Genomic DNA, 19,213 nt, shown 5'->3' with positions numbered 1-19,213 from the left:
CCCCTTCAAGCTGTCCCCTCTTGGTGAGGGTGCTGCCCCTTCTCTCTACTCCACCCCCACCTCCCTTTTGTCACAGTGACAGGCCCAGTAACCCAGTGAGCACGTGGCATTTCCCTGCCACAGGGATTGGGTGAGGGATGGACATGGGACTCAACGGGGGCCAATGAGAAGCAAGGGGAGGGCTCAGGGAATTCTAGGAAAGAAACCCCTCCCTCTCTGGAGAAATGCTGCGGAAAAGCCAGTTCCCACCCCCTTCCGCAAGGCACAGGTGGGATGTCTCAACCCGCTGTGGCCATTTTGCCAGCAAGTGGGAAGCCAGCCTGGGACGATACCAACATGGTGGAAAGACACCAAGGACATCTCTGAACTGCTGGATCCAGTTGGTCCTGAAGGCCGCCCCACTGCTGGATTTCCCATGCTATGAGCTATGGCTGATTATACTGTCCAAAGACGGCCGCCCCAATATTTCTCCCATCCCACATGCTCCTCTTAACGTCACATCGACACTCCCCCACAGAGAACTGGGGCCTGTGTCCCCTCCCCTTGAACCTGGGCTTGGTGGGGACTTTGTAATGACCTCGACCAATAGAGCATGGCAGAGGTGACGAAGCACAACCTCTGAGGCTGGGCCACAAAAGGCAACAGCTTCCACCCGGCCGGCAAATCCAGCTGTCCTGGAGACGCTATGCTGGGGAGCCCACGCGGAGGGACGGCGTGGAAATGTGGAGAGATGAGAAAGAGCCAGTGGCCGCTATTTTAGGCTGCTCGGTTCGGGGCGATCTGCTCTGTGGTCATAGTAACCGGATCAGGAGCCGATCTACACCCTTGATGGCTGAAGCCAGTGAGACTTTGTTTTTGTTACTCGAGACCATACAGCATCTTAACTGCACTGGCCTGTTTTCTCCAAGCCAGGACTCAAACCGGACGCCTGCCTTTCCCTCCCTGCTCGCCCACTGATCCTACTTCTGAAGCTCACCTTGGTCCCATCCGCTTTCCTCCGGCATCCCGGCCAGGGCCACCCAGGCCGCCATCACTCTGGCTCCACCCTCCGAGCTGGCCTCCCCACCCCGCCCTCTTGCCCCCATTCACCTTTCTCACGGGGAGCCAGGAAGATGCTTTAAAGCCACAAAGTGGCAGGGCGCCTGGGTGGCTCAGTCGGGTGAGACCCCGACTTCGACTCAGGTCATGATCTCACGGTCCGTGAGTTCGAGCCCCGCGTCGGGCCCTGTGCTGACAGCTCAGGGCCTGGAGCCTGCTTCGGATTCTGGGTCTCCCTCTCTCTCGGCCCTTGCCCTGCTCGTGCTCTGTTTCTCTCAAAAATAAACATTAAAAAAAAAAAAACAAACCACAAAAACTACCAAGTGGCTTGTGTCACTTCAGTCCTCACCATACAATACAAAACCAAGAACACGGTTGCCTCTAAAGGCCCTAGGTGATGGGGTGTCTGTGTTCCGGCCACCTCTACAGGGTCCCTCTCCTGTAGCTCTACTCCCCCAATTCAGCTTTCTGCCCCTTCCTAGGATAAGCCTCAGGGCCTTTGCACGTGCTATGACCTCAGCTGGACTGCCCTTCCTGCATATCTGGTAGTAACTCCGTACCCACCCCTTCAGTTCTTTCTTTAAAGAGGCCTCCCTGGCTCCCAATTGAAGGTAAGTACCCAAGTTATTCTCTCTTGAGCAGCCTGCTCTTCTCCTGCAAAATTGTGGAACAGAGTCTCATTGTTATTAGATCCTGTGTGTAGTTTTTCCTTTTTTTTTTATGTTTGTTTATTTTTGAGACAGGAGGAGGGGCAGAGAGAGAGGGAGACACAGAATCGGAAGCAGGCTCCAGGCTCTGAGCTGTCAGCACGGAGTCCCAATGCGGGGCTCACACCCAGGGACCGTGAGATCGTGACCTGAGCTGAAGAAGGATGCCTAACTGACTGAGCCACCCAGGCGCCCCTATAGTTGTTTTTTTTTTTTTTTTTAATGTGTATTTATTTTGAGAGAGAGAGAGAGAGAGAGAGAGAGAGAATCCCAAGCAGGTTCCACGCTGTTAGCACAGAGCCTGACATGAAGCTCAAACTCAAGAATCACGGAGACCGTGACCTGAGCTGAAATCAAGAGTCGGATGCTTAACCGACTGAGCCGCCTAGACACCCCTGTGTGTAGTTCTCGAATTACAAGCCCAGTCTTGACCCCGCTGGTCTACAGCGCCCAAGAGGGCAGGGCCTCTGTTTTCTTCGCTACCGTATCCCCAGCGTCTGGCACATAGTAAGTGCTCAAGAAATGCCTGTGAGCGAGCGAATGGTTTCCCCAGAAATGACCACGGCTACCAGCAGGAAGCGTCTGCCTCTCTTCCCGCGGCAGCCAGGCTGCCCTTCCGCCTGGGCACCCCGGGGCTCACCGTATTTCTTATTGAACAGGTCCTGGACTTGCTCCCGCAGCGTGTTGGCGATGTCGATGCGCGAGAGTCGAGCGTCGTAGTTTTCTGCAAAGTGAAAAACAATTACGGATTTGAGGTTGTCCAATTAAAAGGCACTTGGGGACTTTTAAGGAATAGGATTGCCTAATTACGGGGAACTCCTCCTCAGAGCGGGCCCCTCAGAGTCCTTCAGAACTAACATCTAGACGGAGATGTAGGTTTTTCCGGAAGGACGCACACTGTTGTGACAACAGCAATGAGTGGGAAATTTAGTTAATTGTTGACATTTGAAAACCACTAAACCAGTAAATGAGCCTGAGAGGGGAGAGACGGCACGAGGAAGAGCAGGCTAGGAGCAGGGGTTCGGTGGGGAGGGCCACCCCGGGTCCCTCTCTCACCCGGCGGGGGGGGGGGGGGGGGGGGGCGGGGTATCTGCTAGGGAGCCCATGTGCCAGCCCATGCCATGGGGGCCCCAGACAGGCCCCTGACCTCGAGAGACTGCAGCCTGGCACAGCCCGGGGAGAGAGAGAGGGAAGGAGGGAGTGGACCTCTGGGCGGTCGAGTGGTGGGGGGGGGGGGTGGGTTACGGTGAGGACCCCAGTCCTCTGTGAGGCTGGGTACAAGGAGTCACGGGTGGGGTGGGGGTCGTGAGCGCCCCTCACTGCGGCCAAGTTCTGGCTGCCCGGGAGGGAGAGACAGAGACAGGGCAGTGAGCAGCCGTCCCCCCGGGATTGGGGTCCTATCTCTGGGCTCCCCACTCCCTGGGCTGGTCTCGCTGACCTCACTCTCTCCTCAGAGCCGCAGGGACCACCCAGGGGCCACCCGGGGAACAGCCCACCCTCGGGGACTCACGGCCACACCCTGGAGCTGTCCCAACTCGGCACGTGGACTTCCTGCTTCTGGCTCTCCCCTGCATTTGCTCAAGCTTCTCCCGCCTTCCATCCATCTTCCGCCCCACTCACTGTCCCTCACCCCTTCGTGGCCCAGCCACGGTTCTCCTTGTCCATAGAACCCCCTTGCACTTGGGGACCTCGCCCTTTTTTGGCTTCAGGCATCGAGCACAGCTGACCGCCTCCCCATAGGGGACAGTGGGTGCGCTCCTGCACCCTGCCACCCCCCTGCACTCTTAGGGAGACTCTTCTTCCCGCCCCACCTGCCAGCCAGCCTCACTCAGACCCCCAGGCCGTGACGGTGGGGGCCAGCCCCTCCCACCCGCAGCCTGGCCCTCCAAACCCAAGCCAGGTCAAGGTCATGGCACTGGGACAGCGGACCCCATCCTGAGCTGCAACCTTACCTTGAAAACCCTGTCTCTTCAGGCTCTCGTCCACAAGAGGGTCCCCGGAATCCCTCTCTGGGGGCGGGGAAGGGGGAGGAGAGAAGCCAGGGTGAACAGCCAGCTCCTGGGACCCGGGGACAGGGGCAGTATCTCTGGGGGGGATCCCGGTGGAGAGGGCAGTGGGGGACGCCAGGGGAGGCGGGACCAGGAGAGAGGAAGAGGGAGAAGGGACGGTGGCAGAGACCTGGGACCCCTCCCACGCCCGGCGGGCGCCTCAGCCCGCGTCCCTGAACGGGGTACCTTGGCTGTCCGCGATGGGCTCTTTGACTCCCTCGGTGAGCAGCTCGGGTCTGGAAAACACGACAGCAGGGCAATCGCTGAGGCCCCTCCGGACCTTCCTGGTAGAGCTTCAGTCTGCACCCCTGGGCCTCAGCTTACCCAGCTGTGCAACAGGCCCTCCCAGCCCTGGACAGCCCAGGTGTGGGGTCCCCGTCCTTCGCCCTTGTCCTGCCGACCCACGTGTGGTACTGGGGGGGCTGTGCTGGGCTCTGAGGGAGGCCAGCCTGACCCCAACCCATCGTCACTCAGTTCTGTGATGCTTCCCCACGGGGCCAGTTTGAAGTGCAGAAGCAGGCGGCAAGATCTCAGAGCGACAGGGTAGGTCCCGGGTCTCCGGCTGACACCCGAGAGCTGCCGGGTCACTTGCAGTCGGGGCCTCGGGGACTGACCCCAGCTCTGCACTAATACCTGTATCTCCAGACCCCACAGAGACCCCCCCAGATGTCATGGCGCGCTCTCTCGACCCCCTTGAGGCTGGCACTGTTTCCATCACTCCATTCACAGGATGCGGAGACTGAGCAACGTGCCCAGGACCACACAGCGGGATCGGGCAGGGCTCAGAAAAGGCCCCCGCCCCCACCCCCCCCAGCCGAGACACCTCCCCACCAGGGCCTCTGCTGTCTCGTCTGACACAGCGGGAGCCCCGCTCGGCTCCTGACTCTTGCAGGTGACAGTGGGGACGTCATTTCACTTTCTGGGACTCTGTTTCCCCATAAGAAGAAGGGGAAGAGGTAGTGGTGGAGAAGTTTCTAAATGTAGCCTGAGGCCTCTTCTGGCCCCTGAGGCTGAGCTCCAAGGCAGGGCCGTGTGTCCTCCTCCCTCAGGCCCTGTGAGCCCAGCTTGGGGCACGTGCCCACGTGCCCGCTGCCAGGAAAGGCAGCAAATCCTCATCCACTGGCCGCCTGACCTGCGGTGGGGGTGCCCTGAGTCTGGCCTTTGGTCTCCCTTCTAGGCAGGGTCTCCTCTGGGCCACTTCTTGGTTACCCCGGTGACGGAGAGCTCATTACCTCTCCCAGCAGCCTCACCCACAGACCCATACTCACATTGAACCCTGGTCCAGCACCCCACCCCCACGACACCCGTCAGGAGATTCGAAGTAGTTTTCCACTACCCGTCCCACTCCATCGTCCCCCCTGGCCCGTCAGCCCTCCTCCAGCCAGCCTGACCTCCCCAACATCCTCAGCCTGCCACAGACTCCAGGACAGGCCTGCTCTAGCTGGACAAGTCTGCATTACAAACAGGGCATTGAGAATCCGTGCTATATGATAAAGACTTTGGTCTCTGTCTCTGGTTCCTGGGAGGTAAACGCTCATCTTTGGTTATTTCTCGAGTGACGGGAGCGTCTTCGTTATTATTATTCCTGGTTGGGACCCTGGATCACACCGAAGTTTACGCTAGGGAGATGATGTGGGATTCTGAAAGACTGACCACTTTAGAGGGCTGAGGCTCTGAGCCACCTGCTATCAGCCCACCCTCCTAATTTCTACAGACTGAGCTCAGTCACATGGCCAATGACCCGATCGAGCACGCCTATGGAAAGAATCCCAATAATAATCATGGACACTGAACTCGGGGCTGGAGGGTGACATATGCCCTGATAACATGGGGACCTCGCCTTTTGTGAGTGCCATTTGGCTGGTCCTGGTCAGTACCCTTTATATAAAATGGTAATTGTAATACAGGACGTTCCCGAGGTCTGGGAGTTGTTCTAGCTAATTACTGAACTTGCAGGGAGTTGTGGGAAGCCTCAGATTTAGGACCAGATGCTCAGAAGTGTAGGTGGCCTAGGGACCCCCAAACTTGCAGCTGGGGTCTGAAGTGGGCGTGGTCTTGTTGGAGACCGTGCCCTGAACCTGTGGCATCTGCTAATGCCCTGTGGTCAGGATCAGATCTCACTGTGGTGTTACATCAGCCAGAGCCCTATCCGTGTGAACCCACCCAAGATTTTAAGTTTCCAAAAGGTTTCTAAACTTTGGAGAATTTGATGAAAGCAAGGGGTCCTCTCCCCACAAGAATGCACCAAAGAATATGAACATCTGGCTTACAAGCTCAAGGATCGGGGTGTAAAGAATGCTTTCCGATCAAAAGTTTAGAAAGTTTAATCTGATTTGTGCCAGTTGTAATGACTGGTAGAGGTTGTCCAAAGTATGTCCTCCACAAGGATGTGGAGGTCAGGTACAGGCAGAAAGTGTGTCGGTCAATTACTGACGTCTCCTGCAGGTGATGACTTCTCATATATACAAATGTGCAGTTGACCCTTGACGGACATGCGTTTGAACTGTGTGGGTCCACTCACATACAGATTTTTTTCCAAAAAATACAGTTCAGTGCTGTAAATGCATCTTCTCTTCTGTACATTTTCTAAGTTTTTAAAAAAATTTTGGGTGCTAAGTTTTGAATTTTTTTTTTTTTTTTCAACGTTTATTTATTTTTGGGACAGAGAGAGACAGAGCATGAACAGGGGAGGGGCAGAGAGAGAGGGAGACACAGGATCGGAAACAGGCTCCAGGCTCTGAGCCATCAGCCCAGAGCCCGACGCGGGGCTCGAACTCACGGACCGCGAGATCGCGACCTGGCTGAAGTCGGACGCTTAACCGACTGCGCCACCCAGGCGCCCCAAGTGCTAAGTTTTGAAAGAGAGAGAAAGAGAGAGACAGAGACAGAGCACGAGTGGGGGAGGGGTAGAGAGAGAGGGAGACACAGAATCCGAAACTCCAGGCTCTGGGCTGTCAGCACAGAGCCCAATGCGGGGCTCGAACCCACGAACTGTGAGATCATGACCTGAGCCGAAGTCAGACGCTCAACCGACTGAGCCATCCAGGCACCCCTCTGTTTATAAATTTTTTAAGATGTTTATTTATTTTTGAGAGAGAGTGCACGTGCATGTGGGGAAGGGGCAGAGAGAGAGCGGACAGAGGATCTGAAGTGGGCTTTGTGCTGACAGCCCGACTCGGGGCTTGAGCTCCTGGACCGCGAGATCATGACCTGAGCCAAAGTCAGGACGCTTAACCGACTGAGCCACCCAGGCACCCCACTTCTTTACATTTTCTGAACATTTTCTTTTTTTCTAGCTTACTTTGTTGTAAAAATATGGCATATAATACATACAACATACAAATTCATGTTAACTAGCTGTTTATGTTATTGGTAAGGCTTCCGGGTCAACAGTGGATTATTAGTAGTTACTTTTTTTTTTCCTATTCTTTTTTTATGCCTGATTATAGTTGACATACAATGTTACATTAGTTTCAGAGGTAAGTAGTTAAGTTTTTGGGGAGTCAAAAGTGATACGTGAATTTTCAACTGCATGGGGACTGGGGGGTGTCAGGACTCCTAACCTCCATTTTTTTTTAATGTTTATTTATATTGAGAGAGAGTGCACGAACACATGCTTACATGTGTGTGCATGCACACGAGCAGGGGAGGGGAAGGGAGAGAGGGAGAGAGAGAATGCCAAGCAGGCTCTGCACTCTCAGCAGAGAGCCCTACATGGGGCTCAATCTCATGAACTGTGAGGTCCTGACCAAGAGTTGGACACTTAACCGACTGAGCCACCCAGACACCCCTCTAATCCCTGTACTGTTCGAAGGTCAACTTTATATTTTTATGGGCTGAACTGTATCTCCCCCAAATTTCATATGTTGAAGCCCAGACCCCCCCGTACCTTGGGATGTGACTGTATTTGAAGACAGTGTCTTTTAAAAGGTGGTTAAATTTACATGAGGACGTCGGGCGGACCCTCATCCCCTGACTGGTGCCCTTATAAGAAGAAGGAATTAGGTCACATGGAAAGAGCCACCTGGGATGTATGTACATAGAGAAAAGGCCATATGAAGGCACAGTGAAGAGGTGACCACCTGCAAGCCAGAGAAAGAGGCCCCCAGAGAAACGCGACCTGCCACACCTTGATCTTGGACTTCCGGTCTCCAGAGCCAGGGGAGATAAATGTCTGTTACGCTTTGTTACTGCCGGCCCAGCACGCTAATATGCATATCTACATACATATACATGAGGTACATACATATTCCTTATTTGGATGGAATGCATATACCATAACATTCATCTTTAAAGTACACCAATCTCAGGCGCCTGGGTGGTGTTGGTTAAGCGTCCGACTTCGGCTCAGGTCATGATCTCACGGTTCGTGAGTTCGAGCCCCGCGTTGGAGTTGGAGCCTGCTTCCGATTCTGTGTCTCCCTCTCTCTCTGACCCTCCCCTGCTCACACTCTCTCTCTTTCTCAAAAATAAATAAACATTAAAAAAAAAAATTAAAGTATACCAATCTGTGGTTTTCAGCACATTCACAAAGTTGTTTATACAGCTGTCCTTCTACCTAATTCTAGAACATTTACATCGCCCCCCAACGCACCCTTTCCTAAAGTAAGATTAAAATGAGAGGTGGCTCTTTCTCACTTAATACTCCCAACAGTAGTTTTGCTGAGTTTTAAAATGAGAAATAACAAAGTAAGTACACTAAGGGCTCAGTCTCTTAAAATTACCCAGCAAAGCCTTTGCTCCACAGCCCCAAATGCCATGCCCGGCAAAAGCCATCGCTCTCTCCCACTGGAGCCTTTTTCTTTGCATGGCTTGCAGAAAACTGTAATCAGTTAAACTTACTTTTTATTTTATTTTACTTTATTTTATTTTATTTTACTTTATTTTATTTTACTTTATTTTATCTTACTTTATTTTCTTTTACTTTATTTTATTTTACTTTATTTTCTTTTACTTTACTTTATTTTACTTTATTTTATTTTACTTTATTTTACTTTATTTTATTTTATTTTACTTTTATTTTACTTTATTTTCTTTTATTTTATTTTACTTTAATTTAATTTATTTTACTTTATTTTATTTTATTTTACTTTATTTTATTTTATTTATTTTGAGAGAGTGGGCGAGTGCAGGGGAGGGGCAGAGAAAGAGAGAGAATCCCAAGCAGGCTCCACATGGTCACTACAGAGCCCGATGCGGGGCTCAAACTCACGAACCGCGAGATCATGACCTGAACTGCAATTAAGAGTCGGACGCTTAACCGAATGAGCCACCCAGGTGCCCCTAAACTTACTTTTCAAAACTGATATATTTTAAAAGACGTGAAATCCTTATCCAGGCAACCACATGAATTTCTCTCAAAAGCTAAGAGAAAGAAGTCAACTCAAAAGGCTGAACACTGGACCGCTGCATTTGAAGGACATTCTGGAAAAGGCAAAATGATGACAGAAGGTCGATCGGCAGTTGCCAGGGGCTCTAGGGTGGCCAACAAAGGGGACACGGGAAATTTTGGGGGTGATGGGACTGTTCTGTATCCTGATTACAGTGGCGGTTATACGACTGTAAGAGCTTGTCAGAGTTCAAAGAGGGTACACTTAAAAAGGGCGAGGGGCGCCTGGGTGGCTCAGTCGGTTGAGCCTCCGACTCTTGATTTCCGCTCAGGTTACGACCTCTCAGTTCATGAGTTCGAGCTCCACAACGGGCTCCATCTGGCAGCACACGGCCTGCTTGGGGTTCTCTTCTCTCTCTCGGCCCCTCCCCTAAGTCTTTCTCTCTCTCAAGGTAAATAAACAACTTAAAAAAAAAAAAAAGGTGAATTTTGCTGAATATGAATTAAACCCTAACACACCTGATGCTAGAAAAAAAACAAACCCATCTTGATCAAGTACTTACAGTGCACCAGGCCCTTGGCTGAGCCTCGACCTCCAGACTGCCGCTCTGGGAAGCGTATGGTGCTTCCCATTGGACACCCCGAGCAGCTTGCCCAAGGTCACGGGCAGTAACAGGAGGTGCAGACTCAGCCCCAGGAGACCGAGTGTCACCAGGCTCATCGGCCTCCCTTTCTGAGTATAAAGGGGCAAAAAAAATGCTCGTGAGCACAGGAGAAAGGCTGACCCTGCACTAAACATCGACCTAGGTCAGCTTACTGAGGAGGCGCTCTTGACTTGGCTCCTACCTCCGAGGCTTTCAGGTTCTCGACTTGGAGGGAGGGACGGGGCAGGCAGCCCCCATGTGTCCCTTCCCTCCTGAAAGTGGACATTCAGGACATTTGGGTCCCAATGCCCTGTCCCCACCCTGACGTCTGTCCTGCCCAGGGGGTGAGTTTTGGGTATCCATCTGCCAGAAGGCCCCCCCCCATGCACCTCAAACACAACACGCGTCAGATTGACTCCTGACGACAGCCTCCACCCCTTCCATCTCAGAGAATGGATTACCGCCCCCCCAGGGGATCAGCCTTGATGGAGTCATTCGGGCCCCCCTTTCTCTCCCACCCCACGGCCAACATGTCAGCAAATCCCGACAGCCCATCTTCAGAATGCTGCCTGAACCTAAACTTCTCACCAAGCTCCCACCCTGTCCATGGGGCCAGAGGAAAGCCTCCTCGCTGGTCCCTGCTGCTGCCCCTGCCCACAATCCTCAGGTCACCCTCCACCTCATTAAAAAAAAAAAAAAAAAAAAAAAGACCAGATCATGTCATATTCTCCTCCGAATCTTCCAGTGAGTTCTCATTAAATGTAAAATAAAATCCGAACTCTTGAAGCTTGTCCGAGACCCTGCATGATCCAGCCCCTGCTCCCTCCCAGGCTTTACCACTCTTTTCTCCCTCAGTCTGCCTAGTCACACCAGCACCTCACTAGTCTTCAAACATGTGAACGTGCCCCTGCCTCAGGGCCTTTGCACCTGCCACTCCCTCTGCCTGAACACCCTTTCGCCAGATATCAACATGCCTTGCTTCCTTAAATAGGTTCCTCCTGTCCCTCTCTGCCCCCTGACCCTGTGTCATAGCGTTCGCCTTTGCCTGACATTATATGGTAGTTTTAGTCAATGAGACTGGCCAACTCAAGGGTAGAACTCAGCATTTGCTGCTTCTCACAACCTGCACACGGCTTGCACTCAAGATGTACTTGTTGAAGGAAGGCACCACATGTCCATTATTTGGGTCCCTCGGAGCACCCCCTTCCTTGTTCCTCCTGGTGCAAACCAGGCCCCGTGGGAGGGCGCCCGGCTCCACACCCCGTCACCCACCTGCCACTCTAGGCACAAAGGCTGCCATGAATCTCCCAATTTGGGGGGCCATCTACTCCCCCAGGGAGGGGGGACAAACCCTTAAGACTCTCCTCTTTCTTGCCACTTTCAACCAAACCAAGCCTAAATTTACATGATGTAACAGTAGCAACAAACAGGTCACCCCAGACACCCCTCCCCACCTTAAATCAGTAGCTGCCTCCACCTTTTCCTCACGGATTTTATATCTGAGCTGGGCACACAGGCTGGATCCCCTGGCGCTCCGCTGGGCCCTCGAAGGCAAAAGCAAGGGTGCCTGGGTGGTTATCTCACGGCTTTGTGGGTTCAAGCCCCGTGCTGGGCTCTGCACTGACAGTGCAGAGACTGATTGGGATTCTCTCCCTCCCTCTCTCCCCATCCTCCCCACTGGCTCTCTCTGTCTCTCTCAAAATGAACAAACTTAAAAAAAAAAAAGAAGACAAAAATGAGACGATGTTTTCCCCCCACGATTTGGTGCTTCTCCCAGGCGCCGGGCAAGCCTAGAGGGCCCCCCTGTGGACGCGGCCAGCCCTTACCTCTTGATGACAAACTGGATGCTGTTGCTGGCTTCCAGGATCTTCCGGAGCTTGGCGATCCCGAAGCAGTTGGGCCTGCGGAGGGAGATGCCTTCAGGCAGCCCCACCACAAACAGCTCCTCTGGGTACATCAGGAACTTGGAGTAGGGCACCTTGACGGGCTCCGAGATGCCAATGGCCTTGGCTGCGGAGACATGGCTGCTGTAGGGCCACCCAGGGCTACGGGGGCTATGAGCCTCCGCTCTAGCCTCCTGCGTCTGTGCGGGGTGTGTGCGTGCATACGTGCGTGCGTGTGTGTGTGTGTGCAGGTGCGAGGGCTCTTGAGAGTCAGGTGTTAGTTGACCCCCCCAACCCTCCTGAGAGATGGATACTGTTATCCCCAGTCTGCAGGTAAGAGACCGGGAGCTCAGAGGGGACATGATTCAGTGGCAGAGCCCCAGGGCTGGGGGGTGTGAACCCGAGTCAGTGGGACCCCCAAACCCACACACAGTCAGTGCCCTCATGCACTGAAACCACTGATGGCTGGTGACACCTGGCATTGGCTCCATCCAAGCCCCCTATCCCCTGTGCTGCTGGTACGGCCTTCCGGAGTCCCCCTCCCACCAGAAATAACCCCCAAACTCTGTGTGGCCCAGCACCGCAGCTTAGGAATGGGATAGGTTGGAGACCCAGGCCAGCCACTCACTGCCACTCACGCTCAGACAAGCCGAATCATCTCCCTAGGCCTTATTTTTCCTCATCCGTAAAATGGGTATGAGGACGCAAGGGTTTTGCGGGACGGGAGAGCTCATGTGAAACCCCTAGCCAGTGCCCGGCAAACCACTGGGGCCTAACAGAAGAATAGCCTCCTCTCCCCTCCCATACCCCCTTTCCTGGACTCCCAAGTAGGAAAGTCCTTGCTATATAAGAGTCCTCCTGAGGACCCTGGATGAGGGTGTCTGTGAGAACAGAAGAGCGGTCACTGCAGTGAACAGAAGGGGCTCTCTAATGTGCGGCTGAGGCAGACCGAGGGAGCGTGTGGATGAAGAAGGCTGGGGGACGCGTTTAGGGGGGGAGGGCAATGCCTCAGTTTCCCTGGGTGTCCCCATCCCCTTCCCAGTGCGCCCCAGCACCCCCCCCCCCGCCCCTCCCTCCCTTGCCCCTGTGCAGGGAGCAGCGGGGCCCAGAGTCCCTCTGAAAACAGGGTGGCTGGAAGGAGGGCCGGCCACCCTGGGCCTGTCCAGCTCCTTGCTCACCGTATCGCGTGTTGAAGAGCAGTTCCACCTGCTTCCGCAGGGGCCGGATCACGTCACCGTGGCTGTCTGGAAGGCAAAAGGCAGCCTGTTGGGCCTCCCCAGGGGCAGCAGGACCCCGCTCCTCAGCTCATGTCCCAGCTCTGCCAGCACCAAGAATGACCCCGCATTGGGACCTTGGAAGTGGGGGGGGGGGAAGGCCGGGTGGCGGCGGCGGGTAACCTCTTTCCCCAGAAATGGCACCCCCAGACTGGTCTGCAGGGTTCCCAAACTCAAACGTCTGCTCTTAAAATCGGGTCTAAGGTACCACCAGGGCTGAATGGTGATTTGGAAGATTTTGGCAATTTTGCGGCCGAAGAATGACCAGAGACCTTTCTAAGGGTGCGTCTGTCACTCTAGACCAGCTCGGGAAGTGACTTAGCTAGTGGGGGAATGGTAAGCCTGTAAATTGAGTATGCCGCCACCAGGTGGCAGTGGAATTTTCTATCCCTGCCCCGGGTCAGGCTGGGTTTGGGGAAATGACCGTTCTCTCCTCTCACAGCCACTCATTCCGTTCCAGGGGCAGAAACCCCCAAGAGGAAACACACACATCCCCGCTTTGATCTCTCTTCCTGCACACTACTCTCACTCAACAGGAAGGGGATGAGCAGTGTTCCTGAGAATGAGCCGGTCTGTTGGACACAAAGCCAATTTTATGCTTTCCGGCCTCCATTCTACTTGCTCAGTCTCCAGACTTAAAACCTTTGTGAAAGAAGCAGGGTGTGTATAAAAACAAAGAGGATGCTCTGCATTTCGCGCACCACAAAGAGCTGCTTGTACCTCTGACCAGGTGCCTCCTAGTTCTGGAAGACACATCTGTAAACTCCTCCCACCTTTAGGAAGCCCACAGGACCCTCACCTCCAACGGCGTGTTGGAAAGAACCGGAGACAATGGGGAGAGGAAGGGCGGGGGGAGGCGAGGAGAGGTGGGGTGTGACGGGGGAGGTGGACGGAGCCTCACCTTCTGTGGGCCTCTCCTCAGGCCGGGGGTCCTCGCTGGGGCCTTTCTCTGAAAGAGAGCAGAGGGTGCCAGGAAGCCACGTGCAGCATCTGCTGGGCCCTGTGCTGCAAAAGTCAGGCCGGACAAGTGGGGGGCGTAGAGCACAGCATGGCAACTCCCCAGGTGGGGTTGGGGACCCTCACCCTGCACAGGGACTAAACTTGCCCTCCTTTTGAAGGCACAAGGAGGGCACGTTCAGAGACCAGGTGTCGGAGCACATTTGGTACCTCTGGGGACCAGACCCGAGTCAGTCCGTTCTTTCCACGTGATGGGTTCTGTTCTAGGCACTGAGGACACACGGGAACAAAAGGAACCCTGTCCTGCTGTGACGCCAGATAGAACATGTAATGCCAGTCAGCAGTGATGCCGTAGGAAAAGCAGTTGGATGAGGGGACGGGGGGGGGGGAGGGCGAGTGGGGAGCGTGGACCTATCCTGGGTCAGGTGGTCCAGGGGGCTCTCTGATGAGATGGCACTGACCTTGGCCTAAGCTCCCAGCTCAGACCCAGCCTCGTCCCCAGGAAGCGAGGACATGGTGAGTGAGCAACTCGAAAGGTGGGTGGTAAAGCTGCATGGGGGTGGGGGCTCCTGGTGGCCGGGGGGGGGGGGGGGGGGAAGGGCTGAGGAGAGGGGGCTTCCTGCAGGAAAGGGATACCTGCCTGGATACGAGGGTCTATGATACGAAAAGCAGCAGGGGGGGAACAGGGAGGGAAGAGCAGCTTGGGTGGGGGGTAAACTGAGGTTTTGGCTGTAGGAAGAAGTACATGTATGTGGATGGCGGGGGGGGGATGCTGGGGCAAGGGGGGCAGGCACACCGCGGGGCCTCCCTGAGCAGCAGCCCATTATTGCCAGGGTTTGGAGGAAGGAAGGCATCGGGGATTTTCAACGCTTGAAACAACCGGAAGGAGGCTATCATCTGGGAAGCCCGCTGGCACTTTGGGCGGCCAGGTGCTTTCACACGCGGGACTGACCCTTCACGACGTGCAGCGGAGCTGGAAAGCGGTGGAACAGGTGGACCCCAGGCCTGCCACACTCCCGGCCGGTGCCCGTCTGCTCCCCCGCCAGCTCCTGCAGGGAGCACTTGGGGACAGAGGGATACAGGGCGCTGTCCCCGGTCCCAGACAGGATCGTGAGCTGGAAGGAAAGGGGCTGATCCTGGGGAGAGCTGCCAAGAGTCAAAATTCCCTCAGGATGGAGGGAAGTGAGCCTGCGTCTGGGATCACTGGACAAACCCAAAGTTTGGGGCTCAGCTCCGAAGGGGCTGGAAGGTTCTGGAGGGTTTCACCTATGCTCAGCTGACTTGAAAAGGTAGAGGGCCAGCCCTGGGCACCCCGTGGGCGGTGGGTGCTGGGCCCTCCTGACTCTGCACGAAGGATTTACTCTGGCTGCAGTGACAACCCCAGCAAGCTGTGGTCCAGCACAACAAACCGCCTGGAAACGGCTCTCGACCAACAACATAGGGCGATTTAGAGGATCACTATCCCAGCTCCCTCCTCACTGGGCTGCCTAACTCCAACGCGTGCTTTACGTGGCTCTCTGGTCCCGTGGCTCAGCAGTCTGCAGCAGTAACGGGCCTCGTAACACTTCCTGCCTCCCACCCCACGCCAGCACGCCTGGATCTCCTCCCAAATAGACACATGCAAGCAAAGCCTTATCTCAGGGTCAGCTTCTGGAAGGTCCTGCGCATAAACTGCATTTGTGCCATTTCTAGAGGAAGAGGGGGGCGGACAGGGAGAGAGGAGTGTGGTGGGACCGGCAGGGCCACCAGGGGATTTCCCTGGGCAGGGACCTGTGACAAGAGGAGCCAGGTAACTATCAGTCCCAGGTGAAGGGAACCGCCCAAGCGTGAATCTGGAGCACCAATTAAGGTTACGAGGTGGTCCAGAGGGACACGAAGCCAGAGGGAGACCTGGCCAGGGAGTCCATCCCGGCTGTGTGCCGTCTTTCCGGCAGGATCAACAATCTGGAGAGCTGATAGGGATAGGACCAGCCCCAGCTCCCCACCGAATCCAGGCATCTTCAGCCCCACTATGGAGGAAGGAAGGAAACTGGGGGGCGCCTGGAGGGCTCAGTCGGTTAAGCATCCGACTTTGGCTCAGGTCATGATCTCACGGTTCGTGGGTTCGAGCCCCAAATCAGGCTCTGTGCTGACAGCTTGGAGCCTGGAGCCTCCTTCAGATTCTGTGTCTCCCTCCCCAGCTTGTGCTCACTCTCTCTCTCTCGCTCTCTCAAAATAAATAAATAAGCATTGGAAAAAAAAAAAAAAAAAGGAAGGAAACTAAGCTGGGTCGACTCCTAGGGGCTCTGACCCACGTGCGTTGGGGTTCCAAATACCAAACTTGGGGAACTTGCCAGACTCTCCACCCAGACGTTGGAGGCTGGGCTATTCACCCTGAACGAGCCCACTCACGTGCTCACCGCTCCCCCGTTTTCAACTGTGAATAACCAGAGATACCCTCAAGAAATGATCAACGACACGCAAATACCATGGTGCCGTAGAGAGACGGCCAAAGCACCAGCTTGTGCAAAAGAGTAGCAGCATCCATTAGCACTTAGCAATGTGCAGAAAGAAAAGACACATGAAGTATGGATGCTAAACTAATAGCTGCCCAAGGAGGGGGCAATGCAGCTTTCCCTGCACGGTTCTATAGCATTTATTTTACAATGCACACATGCAACCAGAAAAACACATGCCTGGACACACACACACACCCTTCTGATCCACAGTGGTCCTGAAAACCTTCAAATCTTCACACTTGACCAGTGCTGAGCGGGGTGCTTTGAAAGAAGCCTTGGATCGACAGCCCAAGGCCAGGCCTCAGGTTCCCACTCGGTCAAACCAAAGAAGAGAAGCCTTTCCGATAGAAACGGACCAGGGTAGGGGTGCCTGGGTGGCTCCGTTGGTTAAGCATCCGACTTCAGCTCAGGTCATGATCTCGCGGTCCATGAGTTCGAGCCCCGCGTCGGGCTATGTGCTGACAGCTCAGAGCCTGGAGCCTGTTTCGGATTCTGTGTCTCCCTCTCTCTGACCCTCCCCACTCACGCTCTGTCTCTCTCAAAAATAAATAAACGTTAAAAAAAAACAAAAAAAAAGAAAGAAAGAAATGGACCACAGCCATACGGGTCCACGGCCGCCCAGCCCCCCTGGTGTCCAGACCTGAGACAGGCACCCACGGTCTTCTCTAACAGCGCTGTGAACACAGCCAGGTGCCGTGCGACCTTAGCGGCCGGGCCACTCTGTCCGCTCATCCCGAGCCTCCACACAGTTTCTCCACGACTGCTACCAAGTCCGGTCCTGCCCGACCCATCGAGAATATTCTTTCTTCACTCCCAAGGTATTAAAAGCACATCATAACCGATGGAGGGAATTCCGAAAAAGATAACTCGCTTAACCTAACAAAGCTACTGTTCTCGCCGATCCTCTGCTTTGTTTATTGAACCAGTGATTATGTCTTCAACGGTTGCAAACAGCAGCCCTGTGCCCTCACATGCTCCCCGCCTTGTTGCCTATTTTTGGTGGCTGCTGACAGCCCGTCAGGAGGATGCCATCAACAGCTCCCCGGACAGGTGGGCTGGCTCCTTCCAGGTTTTCGCCGCTACCAGTAACACGGCCACGAACGTCTCTGTGCAGAAAACGGTGTCCGTATTTCAGATGATTTCCTAGGACCGGACCCCTGGAACTACCAGCATCACTCATGTTGATGGCTCCTGCAGCTGACAAATTTCTTTAAAAAGCAACTCGGGGATGCGCATTCTTCCCAGGACTAGGAGCACCCACTTCCCAGTACGCTCCACGGAGGTTCTGCCCAACTAAGGGGTGCAAAAGAGATGCCCCTTAGTCCGAGCCCTCGTCTCTCGGAGGCCACACACGTCTGTTTTGCTGGCTGTCGCTTTCTTTTTTTGTACAATCAGCCGTTCACGTTGTGGTGGACACTGGGACGTCCCGCTCCGGTCCCCTTCGAGGAAATGCTTGTTGGCCCAGCAGCAGGGAATGTGGGCAGCTGGCGGCAGGTGCCCGTGAGGGGCGGCTCCCATCCCACGACCGGTTGAGGATGTCCCAGCCCAACTCGGAACAACCCCAGGGGGCCATTCTGGCTCTAGAGTTTCCCATGGTGCTGGCAGATGCCGTTGCTGGGGCTCCATCACGGCTCTAACTCCCCGGCGGCAACCTCCCCAAACTTCCATCCCCTGTCTTACATAGATGCATCTAATGACCCCCCCACACACATTAAACTCCATCCCAGAGTCCGTCCCCCGGGGAACCCTGCCCATGACATGGTCCTCGGGTTGCGAATGTTTCCTGTGGATTCCAGCCCAGTGTTCTGGCCTCTGACAGCCATGGGGAACATCACTCCTCGGTGCACTGTCCATTCTTTCTGGAAACTGCATCGTGTTGCTGCCTGAACCGCCTTTACCCAACTGATAAAAACAAGAAGGAGGACCGAGCCCAGCAGGACACCGTGGGAAAGCTCCCCCAGGAGGAGGCTGGAGTCCCCGTGCAGCCCTGCGTCCCCGGCTGGCCCACAGTCAAACCCAGATCCCGAGCCAACTCAGTCCCAAAGAATGAGCCCACGCTGGCTGGCTCCCTTCTAATGGTCCAGTCATCTGTGCGGAAATCTGTTTCCGAACCGAGCCTGGGACAGGTGCACCTGTTTGCAGTTTGGACAAACCCTCCTCTGGAAGTCTGTTCCCCACTGCCGGCTCATCCTCTGTCCCCCCATGACTTCTCAGGCGCTGTGGACAGTGGATCTTACGTATTATCCGCCTGGGATCCAATTCCTCGGAAGCTGGAGACCTCCACTCCATCACAGCGGCTCTGTAGACCCTCTCCCCTCACTGAATGGGACTCCCAGGTCCTGCTCAGCTTTCCTGTTTCCAGGCCATTCTCCCTAACAGAGAAGATGGACGCGGACACGGAGCAGAGACGCTCTGCTTCCGTTCGGTCACCAATTAACACGGCACCATCCTCCTGGGCCAGCAGGAAACCTCCTGTATTTCTCCAGTCATGAATCTGTTTTTGGTTGGGGAAAAAATTTTCACGTGCAGAAAAGTACACAGAATGTCGTAACAAACACCCATGTATCCACCAGCTGGAAAGGATATATGTTAGCATTTGTCATATCTGCACCTAATTTTTTTTACATGTTTATTTTTGAGAGAGAGAGAGAGACAGACAGACAGACAAAGAGAGAGACAGAGAGAGAGAGAGAGAGGGATTGCAACAAGGAGGGACAGAGAGAGAGGGAGACACAGAATCCAAAGCAGTCTCCAGGCTCTGAGATGTCAGCACAGAGCCCGACGAGGGGCTCAAACCCATGAACCGTGAGATCATGACCCGAGCCGAAGACGGAC

The 19,213-nt window shown here is 54.6% G+C and overlaps 1 protein-coding gene across 7 annotated transcripts in view; it reads right to left on the bottom strand.

Moving 5' to 3' along the window:
• Nucleotides 1–19,213, bottom strand: part of GTF2IRD1 (GTF2I repeat domain containing 1) — a 123,955-nt gene that overhangs the window by 39,719 nt on the left and 65,023 nt on the right. For 6 of the 7 annotated variants that reach the window (XM_086692511.1, XM_086692509.1, XM_086692514.1 and 3 more), the window contains 6 exons: nt 13,825–13,872; nt 12,828–12,893; nt 11,593–11,776; nt 3,980–4,029; nt 3,698–3,754; nt 2,386–2,469 (listed from right to left, as the gene is read on the bottom strand). In XM_086692511.1, the coding sequence (XP_086548637.1) occupies nt 2,386–2,469; nt 3,698–3,754; nt 3,980–4,029; nt 11,593–11,776; nt 12,828–12,893; nt 13,825–13,872 (489 nt within the window). The remainder of the gene's footprint in view (nt 1–2,385; nt 2,470–3,697; nt 3,755–3,979; nt 4,030–11,592; nt 11,777–12,827; nt 12,894–13,824; nt 13,873–19,213) is intronic. The other variant, XM_086692510.1, reaches the window with a different exon arrangement.

The sequence above is a fragment of the Puma concolor genome, chromosome E3 (genome assembly GCF_028749965.1).
Source record: "Puma concolor isolate L17-30 chromosome E3, mPumCon1.1.hap2, whole genome shotgun sequence".
Classification (NCBI taxonomy): Eukaryota; Metazoa; Chordata; class Mammalia; order Carnivora; family Felidae; genus Puma; species Puma concolor.
This window is presented reverse-complemented; position numbering and strand designations above follow the sequence as displayed.